Source organism: Manacus candei, unplaced genomic scaffold (assembly GCF_025592945.1).
Source record: "Manacus candei isolate 608988 ecotype Guabito, Panama unplaced genomic scaffold, ASM2559294v1 h1tg000014l, whole genome shotgun sequence".
Lineage (NCBI taxonomy): Eukaryota > Metazoa > Chordata > Aves > Passeriformes > Pipridae > Manacus > Manacus candei.
In genome coordinates, this window is record NW_026138062.1 from 3,458,491 (window position 1) to 3,478,205 (window position 19,715).

General features: G+C 37.8%; 1 protein-coding gene across 1 annotated transcript in view; it reads right to left on the minus strand.

Annotated features, from left to right (window-relative positions):
- Positions 1 to 2,224: 2,224 nt before the first annotated feature.
- The window catches only part of RAP2A (RAP2A, member of RAS oncogene family), a 33,236-nt gene continuing 15,745 nt past the window's right edge, over positions 2,225 to 19,715 (minus strand). The window contains exon 2 of the mRNA XM_051780677.1: positions 2,225 to 6,283. Coding sequence (XP_051636637.1) covers positions 6,046 to 6,283 — 238 coding nt within the window. The 3' untranslated portion in view covers positions 2,225 to 6,045. The remainder of the gene's footprint in view (positions 6,284 to 19,715) is intronic.

Here is a 19,715-nt window from a genome sequence, read left to right on the forward strand (position 1 = left end):
GGTTCACATCAACATGGTTTTTTCTTCCACCCACTTGCAATCCAGCCTGTAAATGCAACCCACAGCCTAGAGAAGAGAAAGCTCCGGGGAGCCTTCTGGCAGCCTTCCAGTACCTGAAAGTGGCCTATAAGAGAGTTGGAGAGGGACCTTTTACAAGGGCTTGTAGTGATAGGACAAGGGGAATGGCTTCAAACTGAAAAGAGGCAGGTTTAGATTAGTTTCTAAGGAAATTCTTCACTGTGAGGGTGGTGAGACACTGGAACAGATTGCCCAGAGAAGTTGTGGATGCCCTATCCCTGGCAGTGTTCAAGGTCAGGCTGGATGCGACTTAGAGCAACCTGGTCTAGTGGAAGGTGTCCCTGTCTAAGGCAGGGGGGCTGCAATTAGATGACCTTTAATGTTCCTTTCTACCTTAGCCGTTCTATGAATCTGTGATTCTAACTCAATACTTTTCACCTCCACTGTGAGAAGAAAAACATGTTGTGCTGAACATCAGACAACAAAAGCTCAAATAACTAACAACCGGAGTCAAAATCCAGATGTGTTAACTGACCTCAGTATGAAGAAAAGAAACCTGTAGTTCCAAATGTCTGCAAATTCTGTCAATTAGCACAAAAACACTAGAAAAGTTCTTTCTACAGGTTTTATGGTAAAATAGGAATTAGGTTTAAGGCAACTGACTAGGGCAGTAGTGCAATCAAACAGAGTCCTTGGAAGTTGGAAATCTCTTTGTTAAAAGAGAATGACCAAGATGGTGCCTGCAAAAGGAAGACATGACTACATACTGAGTACACTTGTGTGAGCCAGATAGAGCAATAAACAGAGTTTTCAGCAATTTCAGAATCATTCTTCCTCTCTCAGAAAAAAAGATGCTGTTTTAATGGAGAAGAAAGCACGAGGCAGCAGCTAAACAGCAAGAGACAGAATACTTCCGAAGGTAACTTGAGATAGAAGATGTAGTCCAGTGATTCCCTGGTCAAGCAACAGAGGTAGTGACCAAAGATTGGTTATCCAGTAAGACTGATGCTTGTGGAGGATTCACAACAAGATATTTATATCCAACCAAAATATTTTACAAAGCTTTCTCAGAGTTAAAAAGCTTCCTGCAGTAGCTAGAAAGAAAAAAGGAAGGGGGGAGGGTGCAGGACAGAGAAAGCATTTGCTAGGAGTAAAAAATTCAAAGTTTTCTAGCTGTTCAATTATTTGAAAAGAGCATGTCACACACTGGCATTTTTTTCAACTGTTCAGAAAAGCTCAGTGAATTCCTGTTGTCCGTCTACGGGTATCATCTTAGACAAAACAAAAGGATATTATTAAATTCATGGGATTGGAAGAATCCATCAGCGAAAGTCCCCCTGGAACTGATTTACAGAATGAATGGGCAAATCAAAACCATAAAATTAGCAGCATGTGTCAGCCTTCTATATGATCCATAGAACTACAACTTTTTAAGGTGTGCCAGCCCCAGGTTTCTTGCTCCTTAAGGCATGCATGATATGAAAACAGTAGACTACCAAGCACCCATCATTACTGAAAACAGAGTATTTGAGCAATACTGGCATGACTAAAATGCAACTGCTGATCAGTGCCAATTAGCTAGAATAATCCTGTTAGCATTAGCTCAACTGTTCATTTATAAATCTCTGCAACTCTAATTGTATTTGGAGTTCTTTCTAACACTAACTCCTTTTGTGTGGTGCTGAAAGCATTCAAAACACTCATCAATTGAACAGCTGATATAACAAACAATCCCTTTTTAACCCTTTGTAGCCTCAATGTTATAAAAGTAATTCTGCATATTAACTATATAATATACTGACCAAGTTTTTATTCAGTAATTTTATTTTATATATAATAAATATAAAAAAATTGTTATATTTTACAATAAGCACTATTCTTTTGCCATACCAAGAGCTGTATCTTATCAAATACTGAGTCTTACTGAATGTTGTCAACTTATATGCCTCTAAGAAAAGTGAATAAAAACCCACCTGCATTGCTATTGTTCTTTATCAAGTTCATAAATCACAACATGCATCCATCCATAAAAGCTAAAGTCTATTTGATTTTTACTTACTGCCATTTAATTTGTATGAGAAGAGCACTTTAGCAGGAAATACTTAGCTGAATTGAATATAATTGACAGTGTTGTTTCAAATCACTGGGTAGTCCTCATCAGCCCTGGATGAACTTTTTGATCAAATCAAAGTGGACAATAAAAAAATGCAAGGGAGATTTCATTAAATAAATTTATTTGTTAAAATAATTTAACTCCAAATACAACTGCTGAGTTTGCATTGAGTTCTATGTACAATTCTTGTTTTATTTGAAACATCAAGGTTTAAACAACTGACATTATTACAAAACAAACTGTTGCCCCATTTTAAGTTGCCAGTTGTATTAGAGCTCAACAATTAACTGCGAAATACATTAATTCATCCCTAGGAAACTCCAAATCAACAGCATTAAGTCTGACTCCAGAACCCACTTCAGTCTTTCTTCAAACCCTGATCAAGAATTAACAGACGCACAACAATGCAGATAAAAGCCTCCTGCAGTTGTCAAACATTTGCTTTTGTTGCGGAGTTTCACAATTAAAGCCTAACCAGTGCTTTGAGGGCACACTGGTAATAAAAAAAAATAAAAAATTAAAAACAAACATGCACAAAACCCCCCAACCAAATGGCTGACATCTTTAGGCAACATTCTATACAGGAAAGCAAATACCAGTAGTTTTCCCACAGAAAAGTAATGGCAACTGTAGCACTGGGGTTAGGGAGAGGCTAGAACCAGAACAGAAAATGTCATCAAATTTTTTTTTCATACTCTGAAGGGCTGGGCAGAGGGACAGACACAACAGAAAAAAACAAACAAAATCCAATACAAATTATTTTTAATACTCTTGATCTAATTCTGGTTTGTTTGCTTTTACTAGTTTTTATGTTATTTTTAAGGGAAAGAGGAAACAGTTGCTCTCACTATCGTAGCTTAAAAGAATAAAAGTTGCAACTTTTATTTTTAAAACAAAAAAAACCAACAAAACTGGAGAAATGCTGTTTTTGTAGAAAAGTACAAAGCTCTACAAGAACAGCCAAAGGAAAAGTGGGTCTTTGGAACAAATCATAATATTTTAAGGCATGTTATAAGAAACTTTCAAATACTATAATTGATAATCCTATCAGGGTACAAATGAAACAGTGACCCAAGACCAATGAATCCTGCAGAGTGGCCACACAGCCGCCATGTGGCTCGCTTTCCTCCCTTTCTGCTCCCCCTATAATTTGAAAAATCTGTTGAGTGCAACTGTCATTGATTCAAGCTCCACTACCTTCACATTAGTGGAAATACAAATAGTGCATAACTACTTCCTCAGAACTATACAATGAAAAACAACACTTACGCTTTCCTCCCCCCCAGCCAAGTTGCATGGTAGTTTACATATAGCCTATGCTTTTGAAAATGTAAGAATGTGATGAAGAAATGAGACTGGGAGATATTTTCTTTAATATTTTCTGTTAAAAATTTACTGTGCAATTTTTCCTACATTTAAAACCTATCTGCTTTAAATTATGAACTTCATATTAGGCTGTTCATACTATACTTCATGCCATTTTCTTGGCTGATGAACAATCTGTGAGGTAAGACTTTTAACATCTCTGTAAATAACATTGCATAACATGCACTTCCAACTCAGTTTCAAGTTTGGCTTTGGTTTGTTTTCTGTGGGTTTTGTTTTTTGAGTGCTTATGCTGTGGATCTCACACTGACAAGCTGTTTTACAGATAGGTTGTGCTGCTCAGTAAACTGTTTCCCAATCTAGATTACTTTAAACATTGAAATATCATTAATCCAACATCTCACATCTTGATTAAGCATGGTGGCTAACACAATTGGCAGACGGGGAGTGGTAAGAGAACATTCATACCATCTAGTTTAGGCATGTAAGTTGTGTGACTCGGAGGACCAAAGTTAAAAGCCTAAGTTTGCTATATAGTGAATGGAAAGAGGTAGGTGCCTCTAGGAGGGCAATTCAGAGCACCCAAAATGGGCATTCAGATGCCAGAAATAAATGGTGTGCCTATCTCCCTAAGAGAATAAAGTACAGTAACATAAGCTCTGCAAGGTAGATGGGAAATGGGCTACATTTATGTTCTAGTAAGGCTTAATGTTTTGCGATATCTAATGCCCTTTGATACATTGGTTGTGGAAACATCTTGAAAGATTAAGGGCAGAGTTGGCCAGTTCTCTTCCATTAATATTATTTCCTTTAGTTATCATCCACTGAACTATAATTCAAAATGTTAAGGATATTTATGTATGAAAATCTGCAAAGTTTTTGTACTCCAGTGTCCTTTGTAGCAGATGAGAGGGCTTTTAGGAAGTTCTGCAGATGGAGGCAAAACTCTCGAACCTAACTCCAATTACAGCATTTCTAAGGGTCATATACACACACACATACACGCTCAACACACACACACACACACACACACCAGCACCCCTGATTTCACTCATTTAAACACAAGGAACTACACTGTTACTGCACAAGATTGAAAACTAATAAACGCATGGTGTTATTTAGACCACAGGCTCAGTGACTGTATTTTTATGGCCAATTTTACCTATAGAAGATCCAGCTCAAGACAATCTCTCCAGCATTTAAAATCTAAACATTGCGATTGAAAACTTTTCTATACTTTGATTGTAAGACTTCGAAATAGGTATTTCTGTGCCATTAGTCATGCAAATGATAAATACTTCACTGCTATGAAACTAGCAAGTCAGAGCTCGAGCATCCTTTCAAAATAAAATATTTGCTCCCACCATTTAACACTCCAATAATTGGGGCAACCTTTGAATTGTGTGTCAGGCAATTAAAGAGCCATTTCCACACTCACCTAAGGAATTACAACTGTAACTATTTCACCTCTGAACCAAATGATTTCACATGGTTATTCAATTTAAGTTTTCAACATTAAAGCTATCAAATAGCAAACTGGATTTCCAAAGGTTAGTTTGGGATCACACCAGAGAACGTAGCCCTTAAAGGCAAGAAAAACTGTTGTCTTTAACAAACTTAAAAATGCAGGATGTTCATACTGTCCCACGAGGTTTCTGCAGAAGGGAACATATGGATGAAACATGGCTTAATTTTCCTTACAAGATGGTACTAGTTAATCTATTAAAGTGTTCCTTGTTAGTAAGGCTCAGCAAATTTTTTTTTCATCACAGTTGCTTCCTCCTGGTTCAGTAAAGTGAAAATAAAGATGCTTCCTGCTTTGTAAACAGAGGGTTTGTTTGGCTTTTTGTAGACCAAAACCTGAAGTGAACCTCCATTTTTGAGCAGCAAAATGAAAGATTTAAAACATTCCAATGCCAGACTGTTTCTTCACCCATCTTTTTTTTCCAGATCTCGCCTCTCATTTCACACACTGATTCAATGTTTTCTATTTCAAGATGTGGGATAAAGTGTAGAAATAATAGCATTGATTTTGAAAAAAATCCAAACTATATGGGTCTCTGGTAGCCTTTTCCTCCAACACTGTCACAAGTTCTGGTGAAATCAACATATTTGACTGAACAAACTTGGCCACACGTGATAGCACACGTCTTGAAGCACGGTAACTAGACACCGAAAGACTTGGCTCTCCTTTTCACGCTTATGCTAGTTGTGAACGGTCTTCAGAGATATCCTCTCAGCTGCTTCCATTTCCCATTTCCAAAAGTTTTCCAGCTTCTTCGGAAATAGTTGCTATTGTTGCTGTCAGATACAACAACACACGTATGTTCGACTGGAATGACCCTGTAGATCAACTGACTGTGCCATAAAATTGCAGGTGCTCAAAGGGAAAAAACGGGTGAGATGTGGTCATTTAACCCAATTATATTCAGAGTCAGTGATTGACTTTCAATGCTCAGCTCTGAGTTAATGTTGCTACTTCACTACAGATGTATTTCAAGTGACCCACAAACCAGGAAGTGAAGTAGACAGTTTTACCACCTTACAAAATTTCTGCAAATTAAGTCCAAGTTAGGTCATTTTTAGTGCTATTGTATATTACATGCAGAACAGCATGGATCATCTTTGTCTGGCTGTGCTGCATAGTTCATTTGTCTAACAATTTCCGCAAAGAGCTCATCCACCATTGTTTTACTTTTAGCAGAGGTCTCCATAAAGGGGCAGCCCCATTCTTCAGCTAAGGCTCTGCCTTCACTTAATGATACTTCTCTCTCACTTTCCAGGTCCACTTTATTACCAACCAGAATTACTGGCACCTTCTCATACCTAAAATTTAAAAACAGAAACAACAGCAATAATTATATTTTAAAAAATGGCAACATTCTTACAGTAAAAATCTATTTGCAAACAGTACAGACCCAACAGGAAAGAGACATTTGGATGATTTTAAAATTTTACATTTGAAAAAAATGCATATTTCGCATTCTAGAGATTCGTTGCGCATCTCTTTCCCCTCAGAGCTTCAAGAGTTCTATGAAATGCTTTCTCCTCTGAATTTTCCTTCTCACCAGGAAATCTGCCAGGAATACTTCCACACTACAAAAATAAGGAATATAATATTATTTTCTGTGTTTGCAATCATAGTGTGTAAGAACAGGATGGAAGTCAAACCCTCCCTTCAATATTACATCATCCTTTTCCATGAACAGATATGTTGTATCTCCTGTTTGTGACAAGGATGCATCACTCTCCTTTCAAGGGTACATTTTTCTTTGGTCAATACATATGGAACTTTCTGATTAGCAATAAAAAGGGAGAAAACCAAAGGGCCAGTAAATTAATTCCAAATTTCAGGAAATGTAGTCCCCTTCAAGTACTGTATACACATAAAAGTATTGTTATATAAAAACACGTATTAGACAATACAGAATGTATATCTCTCCCTTGCAGCATTCACATCATTATGCCAGTTAAACAATTTGGAAAAAAAAAAAGAATTAAGTTCCATGCAATGCTGTCACAGTTCTGCTTCATAATCAACTTGGACAGCACAACAGATCTTATAGCTATGAAGGAACTCATTACTTTGCACCTCCTTGTGAGGTGATCCTTGCCAAATTTTTAAAAAAAATTAAAATGCCTTTTTTTTTCCTCTCCTCACATGCATAAATCCTTCTTCAGACATGAAACTAGCTAAGTATTCCATCAGGTTTTAAATTTACATATTTGCCATAGAGAAAAGAAGAGAGAAGAAAACACTATGCCTATTTCCAAAATACTATTACACGAGTTTTCTCATGAAAGCAACAAGGACTGAGAGAAAAACTGATTATGACTTTTAGCACTTAAACCAGACGAAGATCTAAGAGAAGCAAGATGCTTCCTTCTTAATTTAAACCTGATTTTCTACTTCATATTAGCTTAGTAGTACTGCATTGAGTCAAATCACCTGAGTAAGACTGAGCTGTGGACAGACAAAAGTTATAGCGGACACCTGCAGCAGCTGAAGATGACACCATCCTTAAAGCCACCCATTACATCTCCTTCATCCCTCCCACCTGTCCCCCTTGCCTCCTAGGCAAGGCAGCAGAGCAGTGCTGGTGCATCTGCCTCAGCTGGTTGAGGGAAACAACCTGTTTCCCTTTCTGTCAAGACTCTGCACTGGAACAGGCTGAGCAGCGGGAACTGTGGCCTCCCACAGAGTCAGAAAGGATAAAAGGGTAATTGCATCTCAAACCACCTCAGCAACTCTTACATCACCAGAGCAGTGTCAAAACTTCATCCAACTGTCGTAAGATGCAGTTGAAATTCTAAACTTTGTTACACCTCTTTGCTAACTAAGGGAATGTAATTTAATCCACAGTCTGGGGCTGTGGTCAGTAATTGCAGAGAATTCCCCTCACTTTCACCATTTATCCTGGGCTCATTTACCATCTGAAAGACACAATCCATTTCTCAGTCTGTGGATATGCAGTATTTAGCACAATGATACCTTTGAAACTCTTGTGAGAGCCAAGCTGCCATTAATTAAGTACCAAAATACACACAAGCATCTTGAAATCTGTCCTCCCGCGTTTAAACACAAGATAGCATAGTCTTTAATTACATAAGATGGATGGCATTCAACAGATAAAAAGAAATATTGAATTACTGTCTTATCTTTATTGTTCAGATGCATGTGTCCTATTGTATTTGCTGTACAGCACAAGAACCCCTTCAGTGAAAGTGAAATCAGGTACACCTTCACTTCATTGCTTGCTATCTGAGGACCTCACACTTCCTCTCACTCCTCACTAGCTTGTCCTTGCATTCTGTATCTTCTCAATTCTTCCCCCTGGTAAAACTGAGAAATTCAAAGCATGTACTTGAGAAACACACAGTAAAGAAGCAGATGAACCAGAATTAAAACACAAGATCACCTCTTGTAATTCTGTGAGATTGCTCCAATTTATTGAGAAATATATGAGGAAGCACACACACACTGCAGAGTTATAGCCAGTTCCACTGAAGTATTCAAGTGCTTAAAAAGGTTTAGGAACCCTAGAAAAGCTGGGCAACTAAATACCTGAGAGTCTGTATACTATGAGTACTCAGCATCTGGGAAATGGAGCAGTGGAGATACTGAAGTTTCATACTGCAGAACAGAAACAAGAACTGATGAGGTGACAGGAAAGATGTGAAAAGCCTAATTTAATTTATTTGCACAGGACCATCTAGGAACTCTTAGGTGAAACAGACAGAAGCAATTTTCTGTATTGCTTTTTCCTGCTTTTGCCTCTTGCATTTACCATATTCGCTACCTACCTTCACCACCTAAAAAGAGAACCTACAGTCAATAGCTTTATTCACGTTATAATTCAGACTTGTTCAATAACCAATAACTTTACAACATTAAATTGTGTAAGAAAAGTGTTTCTGCAAAACTCTCATTATGTGTTCTTATCAAAAATAAAGTTGCTCTTGCAGAATACTTCCATGTACTACCTAGATTTTGAGTAGTCAGCTTTACATTTTATATATATATATATTACGTGTGACATATATATAGTGTGTCATATGTATTTTTATATATATTTTTTAATATATATATCTATGCCTGTATATAATATTTATATACACAATCAAGAGTCATGCAACTTGTCTTTCTACATGGAAAAATCAGTGTCTAGAATCTAGAATACAGCAGTACCTAGAATACAGCAAATAATGGGAAAACTGTCCATAGATACTGAGCAGAAGACTAGCTCCAGTATGGGCTTATGAGCTTCAGCTCAGTACGTCCTGCCAGTACGTCCAGCTCAGTATGACCCAAGCTGAGTATGGGAGAGTCAGATCAGACTCTGTGCATTATATTCTCCAAGTACCAAGATGATGATGAACTGACTGTGTGTTAGACAGTGCCATAGGTGAACTAGAAGGTCTTACACAATCTATATGGTTCCATGTTATGGTTCCAGCCCTTCATTCAGAAGGGCTGTCTTCATTCAGACTCCCTAAGTGGACTGTACTTCCCAGTTTTTGAGTTCAGGTAACAACTCATGGAAAACCTAGCTCTTGACTAAATCAAGCTCTACAAGCTCTGAAGTCCAAGCTAGGTCTCCATGCTTTGCCTCCCAACACTGCCAGAATTTCCTGCCTTAGTATACCAGGCTATTTTTTTATGATGAGTATGGGTGAGTTCCCTGGCTCAATGCTCTCCTTACCACAGATGCTGATCTCAACAGAGGTGACTCCTGCCTGCATTAGGAGGCTCCACTCCCTATTCACGAGAGCTTTGACTGCCCCATGCCACACAGACACCTCTGAGGTGGTGTGCAACAGCACAGGCCCACTAAGGAAAAGGGCGATTTCTCAGATATGCTGGAATTACATGATTCCAATGAAATTTGAAGCGAAGAAGAACATCTTTTCCTCACAGGCTTTTCACCCTGTTGAATTTCAGTGACCCAAAAGGAAAACAGCTTCTCTACAAAGGAAAAAAAAAAAAGAGCCATCTTGCGATGCCCAAGCAGCAATGCAGAAACCTTTCGTACAACCACAGAAATCAAACTCAGGAATTCACAAATCCTTCCAAAAGATTCTAGTAGGATCTAACCTAATTACAAATACTTTTAGCAGAGCAAAAGAGGCTAAAACCCCACCACCTATACTGAAGTCCTGAAAAGCCAGATTTCTGCTCCCATCACAGGATCTGTGAGAGGGCAGCTCAGACTGTGGTGGGAGCTGGGCAGAAGTTTTGCCTTCTGGTGCAGCTGATATCCCCCTGCCTGTCCCTTTGGCAATGGAAAAGTGGAACAGTTCTGCTCCTTATTCCTGGAGCAGGAAAATCCCATTTTCTCAGTATGGCTGAAAAGCTTTGAGCAGCACTGATCAATCCTAAAGAAAAGTATGAGGGCCACCTGAAAAAAAGAATTGCTGCCACTTTTGTCAGTATCAGAGCAGCACAGTATGTATTCTAGGGCAAACATCATAGCAGAGCCTGTAAGAAATACTCAAATGTAGTATGGGAAGGCTTGACTTTTCAAGACCTTTTCAGAAACAAATTTTTGCAAGATCAATTACACGTTTGCAGCACACATTTAAAGAACAAGGCACTTCACCCTGTTTAAATGATCTCACTATCTTTTGCTCCAATACGACAGATACTGAACAGTGATGACTCCTGAAGAGATAACATGACTGTAGTCATTTATAGCCCTATGAAAGACACTGGTGCAGAGTCAAATGCCATCATATCTAGGATATCACTACTAGCAAGGTACATTGCTCCATAAAGGCAATCAGAATGTATTTCTCAGTCTGAGATAACTATTCAATGCTAAAAGCCACTCATCCATCTTTAATGAGCATCTGGGACTAACAGGCCACAGTAAATCCCTCTGTTTTCCTGAGGATGGGCACCGTAGCCACACGAAATCAATAAATACACAGCTATGCACTACTGACCACACAGCCTTACATGCCACATAGCAATAGTTTCTATATTTTATCTTATCTCACACGCCATACACATCATCCACATTTCTGTTTAGGTTAGTATGTACACTTTGAATAATGGCTTAAAATATTTAGGAAGCTTTAAGATGAACAGCATATAAATGATCTTCAGAAATTTTTACCTCCCATTTTGTTCTACCTCCAATCATACTCAGAAAGAGAAAAACACAGGTAGTACCTAACATCACATCTGAATATCTTTTATAAGGTACTTCTCAGATTTCTGGCTAGAGTTGTCATAGGATAAAGACAAAAACAAAGACAATGTGCAGTGAAAATTTAATAAATGAAGACTAAAAGAGTAAGAATTAGAAAAACTCCAAAACACACACCAAGGCTAATAAACTGATCTGATTGCCTTAGACAGTGCCAGAGATTGTCCAACATCCAATATATGTATGTGTGTGTGTGCACACGAAGCATGTTGTACTAGTCAGTATAGATGACGTTAAAAAGTTTAAACAGGTTCCTGCTTTCTAATTTCACATTCTGGAAGTATTGTATCTTTTCTAGAATTTTTTCCAGAGCTTCATACCAGATCCAAATATGTTCAACCAAATGCAAAAACATTCTGCATAATAAAAACAAATTAAGAGAAAACCATATATTCTTAGAGACTATTTCTTACAAGTAGCTTAAGTCCTGTTGAAGTTTTTGGAAAGATGTACGATTACAGCTTTATATAATAAATACTGGGATCACTAAAATGCAAAAGGTATCTATCCATGACAACTATTCCTGATCATCAAAAGGAGTCTCCACAACTAAACCACCATTATCATCTTCTACACGCAGAGTGTCTTCCTCTTTTTTTATTTTTTTAATGCATTTCTGGCACTTCTGATAGTTTTTCAAGAAGGAAAATAGTTTAAGGGATAAACATATTAGTGATTATAATGATGCTACAATGATGCAAATTACATCAGAAAGTCAGTAAAAATCATTATTCTTCATTCTAGACTTATAAAAAATTTATGGTATGAATCCTGTCAAAATACAACACAAAAGAATTCTGGGCGATATGAAATAAAGTATCAGAGATGACAGTTAAATCTCCTGGGTTGTTTAAAAATTCACACATAAATATAACTAAATATCCTTTTGTAATATAACTTGCAAACTTTGATTGCCTGCAGTAATATCTCTCATAACTTGAACTAGCAGTTTCCTCTTCTAGAGGAAGAACATATTCCAAGCGTAACTATCAAGACTTTTTATCTCTTTCACATAATTACTTGGTATTTAATGCAGAATCCTCAATAGTTAAAACTCACATCAGCTACAGAGGATAAAAAAATACACACCATGTTCCCCAGCCTAATTCTGAGCCCCTCAAACACCAGGACTAGAGGAAGCAATACCACAGAACTGTCAAGGAGAAAACAAGCTTAACCCTTTATTGAAAGCTACCAATTCTTGAACCAAAGAAGAAAAACATATACATACTTCTAAAATTATTACTACCTTGCCTTAAGAAATTCAGACAGAGAAGACATTTGATTTTTTCCAAACCCTGATTCTTTCTATTCTTGTAGCTTTAAAAAATGTTACCATTAGAGGCTCAGTCTGCAGAGCTATATTTGTTTCCATGGACTCCTGCAAATATACGTGAATGAAGACGTGCCTATGCCTGTATACATGTATAGAATGTGACAGAGATAGATACGCAAATCTAAAAATAAGTAGGTTTCTGCAAAGTTTGAGCACTTTTCCCTCTAACCAAAATTATTACAGCTTCTCAGGTAAGTCCATACAGAACAGCTGTAAAACCCTCACCATTCTGATGCAAACAAGTCATTCCAGTTTAGTAATTAATTACATTAATTATTTAGTTTTGTGAGCTATATTGTGTAATGATTTAATTTCTTAAGCAACAACTCACAACTAAAAAAGTAGTCTCAAAATAATTTTTATAAATGAGTAGATGTTTAAGAGTTTATTGGAATTCCCATTGCAATTAGGTGGCTGAGTCATGAATTAGATTGCTATAAAGAACAGTGTATGACCTAATTGCAGGACTGGAATCTAACATTTTATTCTAGGCTTTGACATGAACTCCTTACATAGCCTTTGGGAAAACAAACTCTTCAGATGGATAGATTGGGGTATAATGTCACAATAATTGTACTTACTCATAGGACAGCAAATTAAATAATAATCATAAAACAACCTGGAGGATAATATTAGAATAATAAATAACACCACACCATATCACTTTTGAGGAAGCTTCAGAAACGATCTTTGTTCTTGTATATGAAACTTTCTGGAGATAATCACCTCAGCTTTAATAAAATACTTCAAAGTCAATTCAGTTCTGTGGTTTTTATAGTTGGCTTACACTTTCCAGTTTGCTTCAAGGTCTAGAAAAAGTCTCAGCCAGTGCAGTTTGGTTCACCTTTGGTACTGTGCTTGCAAGAAACTAGAGTAAATAGTTCTCTTCCAAGCAAAAGCCCAAGAAACAACAACAAACCTCAATATAATGAAGCACTATAAATATTTGCTTCCCCACTGTTACAATTAGCAGTTTTCAATCAAGGCACTTGCACACATTGTTTCTAGGCAGCTTACAGATAAGACCTTCCAAGGGACAAGAACTATGGATGGTACAACACAATACACATACTCAAAGGCCATCTAGTAAACCTACATTCCCTTGCTGAAACAGAGGCAACAGGATGATGCACATAATTTCTGTATGAAGGACATGAAAGAACTTTACAAGGTCATTTCCAATCACTTCAGAGAGAAATTCTTATCTATAGAGGGTTTTCCACATCTAAGATTTCATAGAGAAACTAGAACAACAATAAACTCCTTCAGTCTGCTTCTGCAAGTCATTATAGATACAGTCTATTTTCAGCTCTGCCTCCAGTTTAAAAGGTAAAATGGCAAGAATACCTGAAAATTCAAAGGCCTGGTAACATGTCCTATGAGAGAAGGGTTCACTATTCACTAAAGTCCTAAAAAGAATCCCATATCATCAAGATGTTAGGGAGACGTTTTCTCATTAAGTTTGCAGAACTCCATGAATGTTTAAACTACGTCCCATGACACTATCAGTTCCCCTGGAAGTACGGCTCTGGTACAGGTGACAGGCAAACAACACTGAGTGCTGGGGGTGACAACAAGGAGCCAATGACATAAGTAGGTGCGGTTCTCATCTACTGCCATTTCAGATGCTCAAAAGCCTTCACAAACAAGGTTAATTTTCACCTTAAACAGGACGCTTCTCCCTAGTATCTATCATTAAAATTCATAGCTAACACTGAAGTCTATTATCAAGACTGAAAAGACTCTAAGGGATATATAAAATCTACCTGCTTAGCAGCAGGTTTGCTGTGAGCATATCCAAACAAGATTTTAATCCTTGAGTTCCCTCTCTATGCCAATCAAAATTCTAGTCTTACACAACTGAGCATCAACATCATCTTCTTGAAATCCTGAAATACTTGCCACATTTAGCAACTCAGAAACACTAGAATTTTCAAATAGGAATTTTCTGTTCTTTAGTGTAGCTTAAGAAGCAATAACATACAAGGCAAAGGTTTTACCTGACTTTTTCCATCATGACTAGTTCTCTCATTTCTAAAAGCAACAGGAAAATCAGAATGTTCTAAAAATCTGAGATTCTCACAGGCACACTGATTTTACTTAGCTCCAATCTCTCTACTCAGTTTGCATTGAAAGAAGTCTCCTTGTCAAGAAAACTATGAACAGATTATGAGGCATGCTATAGTTCCTTACATGTAAAAAAGTTCTTGCTCAAAATTTCCAGACACTAAAGCTGAGCATCTGATTTCTTTTTTTTTTAAAAATTGCTGCTACTAGCTGTAGGAATGGTTCAACATCTTGAAAATTACACCTCACATTTCAGTATTTAAACTTTGCATCCATAATTGAAAATTATTCTTAATAACCATATTAGTTTTCTTACCTTAAATATTTTTAGGCCATATCCATGCTAATATACTAATGTTTACTCCAATACAATGAGCATGACTGGGTATGTCAAGGCTTTCAGTACGTACCAAATGTACAACATACGGAAGACTCTAAAATTAAAGAGACTACCATCTATCTTCTATTTGTATTTTGAAATCTTAAGGACAGTCCCTTTAAATGACCATTTTTTTCAGACACAACCATTTATAATTTAATTTTATCCTCTGATATCTTACAGAAAACACTTTAAACATCAAGCAAGAGGAGTGCTGACATGCGACTTAAGAGATGCGGGTTGAGTTTGACACCCTGTTACAGACATCCTGTGCAATTTCTAGCAAGTACCTTGAACTCTGTAGCTCCACTCTCCATCTGAAGAAAACAGTTGTCAGCTTTAACCTCTGATGGCACATAAACACTTCTGAGTTCTTCCATCCTTAATGATGGAGGCAACCTGAACTTCTTGAAGGATGCATTAGCAGTTTTGCTTTTCCTTCGAGTGAAAAAGGATCTTGCATCCCAGCTATTCTCAGCAATACGCTATGTAACACCACAAAACTTTGGGTTCTACTTACAAGTATTGAGAACAGATATGTTAGGGCAAATTGTGTGCCAACATAAGCCTGTCAGTAGAAAGAATAAAGCTATTGGATAAGCTGTGCCTTGAAACAAGAACACCAGCTTGGGGGGCAAAGTCGAGGTTGTTACCTCACTTCAACACCGCTGGCTTGACCAGAAACTGCAAAGGCTCACAATATCTTAAAACATATGCTGACATTGAGGGATTTCTCCTCCTCCTCACTTTTCTGTACAAAACTTCTACAAGGTCAAAGCCTGCCTACTCTGGTGATTGTGGGACTGAATAGGTACCCTTACAAAGGCAATGAAAAATGTAGATATCTATTAAAAGCAATGTAAGCCTCTTGCACATCATACAAATCTATGGATTCTAATTGTTTCATAGTTTTGAATTATTACATTGTTGTGTTCAAAAAAACTTAACAGTGACCTTAACATGCATTACCATTTATCTATCAATACATGCTTTGTCACAAGAAATTTCTCTCACAAGCATCTCTCTTGACATGCAAATGCTTAGATGAACTACTGTAATATTTTAAAATATGCTGTAAACTTCCTGTAGAAGCAAGCATTGACAAAGGTGGGGGAAGAGAAAGTGACCGAACAGATTTGTACCAATTCAGATATATCAAATTTTATGCCTGTAGCTGGGTTAAAGAAAAATCCTTCAGATTAGATGTTGTTAATATTTCATTTGAAAAAACTGAAACAGCGTCCAGCCCTTTTATAAAGCAGAGTCTGTAAAGTAATTTATGAAAACAATGGTAGATCTAGTTTCTTGTAGAGTCTATCAATGCTTCTATCTAAAGCTCTAGTTTTATCTTCTGCCTACAATTCTTCCCCTCGCCATTCTCCAGTCCATAATTAGGGTTAAGCATGTGCCAGTTTCTTCCACAACTAGAGCACTGACAGCATGTCTTTCCCACCAATAATTCTGTCAGAGCTTAATCATTATTTAGATTTCTAATTCATTCAAGATATTGAACCAGGTAGGAAGGGAACTTGGGAGGTCTCCAGTTCCACCCACTCCTCAGAGCAAGGTCAGCCAGGAGATCTCAACCAGCTTGCTCAGGGTCATGCACAGTTCAGTCTTGAAAACTTCCAAGGACAGGCCTTCCACTATCTCTTGGGGAACTTGTCCTCATGTTAAATTTAGTTCAACGTTGTTATAGACCTCAAAACTTACTGGCAGGTAATGGAGGAAGATGACAGAAGCAGACAACTGAGTTGCATAAGGCTTGCTTACATAGAAAATGGGCTGAGAAACAAATGCCAAAGTTATATAAATATTTATACTTATTCATTTATGTAGAGGAAGCGATAATCATACTTACAGACCTCAAGATAGACATATATCTTAGAATTTTGAAAGCAAAGTGAACTAACCAGATTTTACAGAATTAACTAAAGCTCAAGTATAAGTTAATGACAACTTCAAACTCTTTATCCTTGTTTGTTTAAACTATAGAAAGTGAAACTTTTTAGTATAGTAAAAACTTTGGCTAATAAAACTAGCCAATTGCATATGCTTTTTAAAAGGGCCAGAAGACTACAGTCCTGGGAGATATTGGTTCACTCTTCAAAGCCAACACACTCTTATATCACTTTAACCAATTTATAATCACTGATAAAAATTCCACTGCAAAACTTGTTTAAACTATTCTAATAGTTTAATACATTTTTACAGTCTTCAAGAATAGGCCTAACAATTAATTCAAAACCTTCTTAGTAGCATCCCCTGCTTCCAAAGGATTAGAGTTCAGGAATGACTGTGTCATGCTGTCCAATCAGAACCACACAGAAAGATATAGTTTCTACTCCATGTCAAGCTAAGAACCTTCTTATCTCAAGAAGTCTGTGCTCCTGACTTTCAGCACTACCCAGATCTGGCCTCTGAAAACAAATGCAAGCCTAGATCAAAAAATTCACCTCTGACAATTTGACTGCCATTATCAGGTCTGCAGAATCAAGCTTTATGTATGGATATAAACTGCATTTCCATAGTGGCTTTTATTTATTTGCTTTTTAAAGAATTTGACCTTTTCCATTGAACCTAGCTTCAGGTAACTAAAACTTAAGAAAAACTAAAACAAAAATAATGAGACTAAGAGGCAAACAACCTGGCCTAAATTTCTGCTCTTTCATCAGTCCCCACGTAGAACATAAGGCAGATAGATACCAGAATTTATATGATACTGCATAGCCTGAAAAGAACTCGTGTTCGAAGCAGACTTCTTTGTTGCCCTAGAAACTAAACAAGAATACAGCTTAGTGTCCTTCAAGCTAATAAAAACATCCTACAATGCATATAACAAAACTTTGCAAAAAATTCTCTGTTGAGACAGATTTGCCTCACAGTAATTAGGTTACAGCTCTGGGTATTTTTCAGAGGATGGACTATTTTACTAAGCAAGTGACCACACTGATACAGTGAACCAATTAGGAGAAAATAGTATAAATGCTATAATTTTCTCTTTTACTTCAGAAATAGTATTCCGATTTCAAATCCTTTTGACTATAATCAAGCCCTCTTCTACCAAAATAAAAATTGTCGCCAACAAAGAAAGAACAGATGTGAATCCAAAGGCCTTGACTAGCATCATTAGCAGATGCTCTGAAAGCCCCCTCACTATCCTTCTGGACAAAATGTTCAGCCCACAGTTGGATAAACATATCATGTGGTGTGTGAGCAATTGGCTCGTGGGTCGAGCAAAGAGGGTAATAGTGAATGGGGCAATGTCAGACTGGTGACCTGTCACTAGTGGGGTTCCACAGGGCTCCATCTTAGGCCCTGTGCTCTTCAACATCCTCATAAATGACTTGGACACAGGACTGGAAGGGATACTAGGCAAATTTGCGGATGACAAAACTGGGAGGAGCTGTTCACTCCCTCAAAGGCAGGGAGGCCCTGCAGAGAGACCTTAACAAATTAGAGGACTGGACAATCACCAACCATATGAAGTTCAACAAGGGAAAGTGCAGGATTCTGCACCTGGGATGGGGCAACCCTGGATGTACCTACAGACTGGGGAATTAGATGCTGGAAAGCAGTGCCATGGAAAGGGACCTGGGGGTCCTGGTTGATGGCAAGTGGAATATGAGTCAACAGTGCCCTGGCAGCCAGGAGGGCCAACCATGTCCTGGGGGGCATCAGGCAAAGCATCACCAGCCAGTCAAGAGAGGGGATTGTCCCGCTCTGCTCTGCACTGGTGCAGCCTTACCTTGAATATTGTGTGCAGTTTTGGACACTGCAGTATAAGAAAGATATTAAGTTCTTAGAGACTATCCAAAGGAGGGCAATGAAGATGGTGAAGGGCCTTGAGGGGAAGCCATGTGAGGAGCAGCTGAGGTCACTTGGTCTGTTCAGCCTGGAGAAGAAGAGAGTGAGGGGAGAGCTCATTGCAGTCTACAACTTCCTTGTGAGGGGAAGACGAGGGGCAGGCACTGATCTCTTCTCTGTGGTGACCAGTGACAGGACCCAAGGGAGCAGCCTGAAGTTGTGTCAGGGGAGGTTTAGGTTGGATATTAGAAAAAGGTTCTTCACCCAGAGCATGGCTGGGCACTGGAACAGGCTTCCCAGGGAAGTGTCACAGCACCAAGGCTGACAGAGTTCAAGAAGTGTTTGGATGGTACTCTCAGGAACATGGTGTGACTCTTGGGATAGTCCTGTGCAGGGCCAGGGGTTAGACTTGATGATCCTTGTGGGTCCCTTCCAACTTGGCATATTCTGTGATTCTGTAACCACATCTTAAAAACATACAACAAGAAGGCTTTACATAATGCTCACTCCTCCTGAGTTTCTCCCAGAACATTTGATTTTCAACTTGGGAAAGAAAAACATTCTTGACTTCAGAAAGTTGGTGGTCCTTATCTTACAGAATAATTTATCTAATTACTATGTGCCTGGTATAAATAATTGGAATGTTTGAATAAACAGAGCACTAAGAAGGTTTTCTTCTCCACAGGTATAAGAAGTCACCTTCATCTTTAACAACTCAACTTTCTAATTCTAGAAAGTTAATTCAAAAAGAGTACATCAGCTTGTTAAGCGAAACTCTTTCCATATCTGAAGATGAATAGACCGAAATAAGGGCTTCAGAAGTCATGTTTGGATTTTTTTGGTTGTTTGATTTGTTACTTGTTTGTTCTTATTAAAAGAAATTTTGGTTCGTCTTCAAATATAAAATACTACCTCCCAGCATACTACCTCTGTGTGGCAAATATAAAGAATAATTTA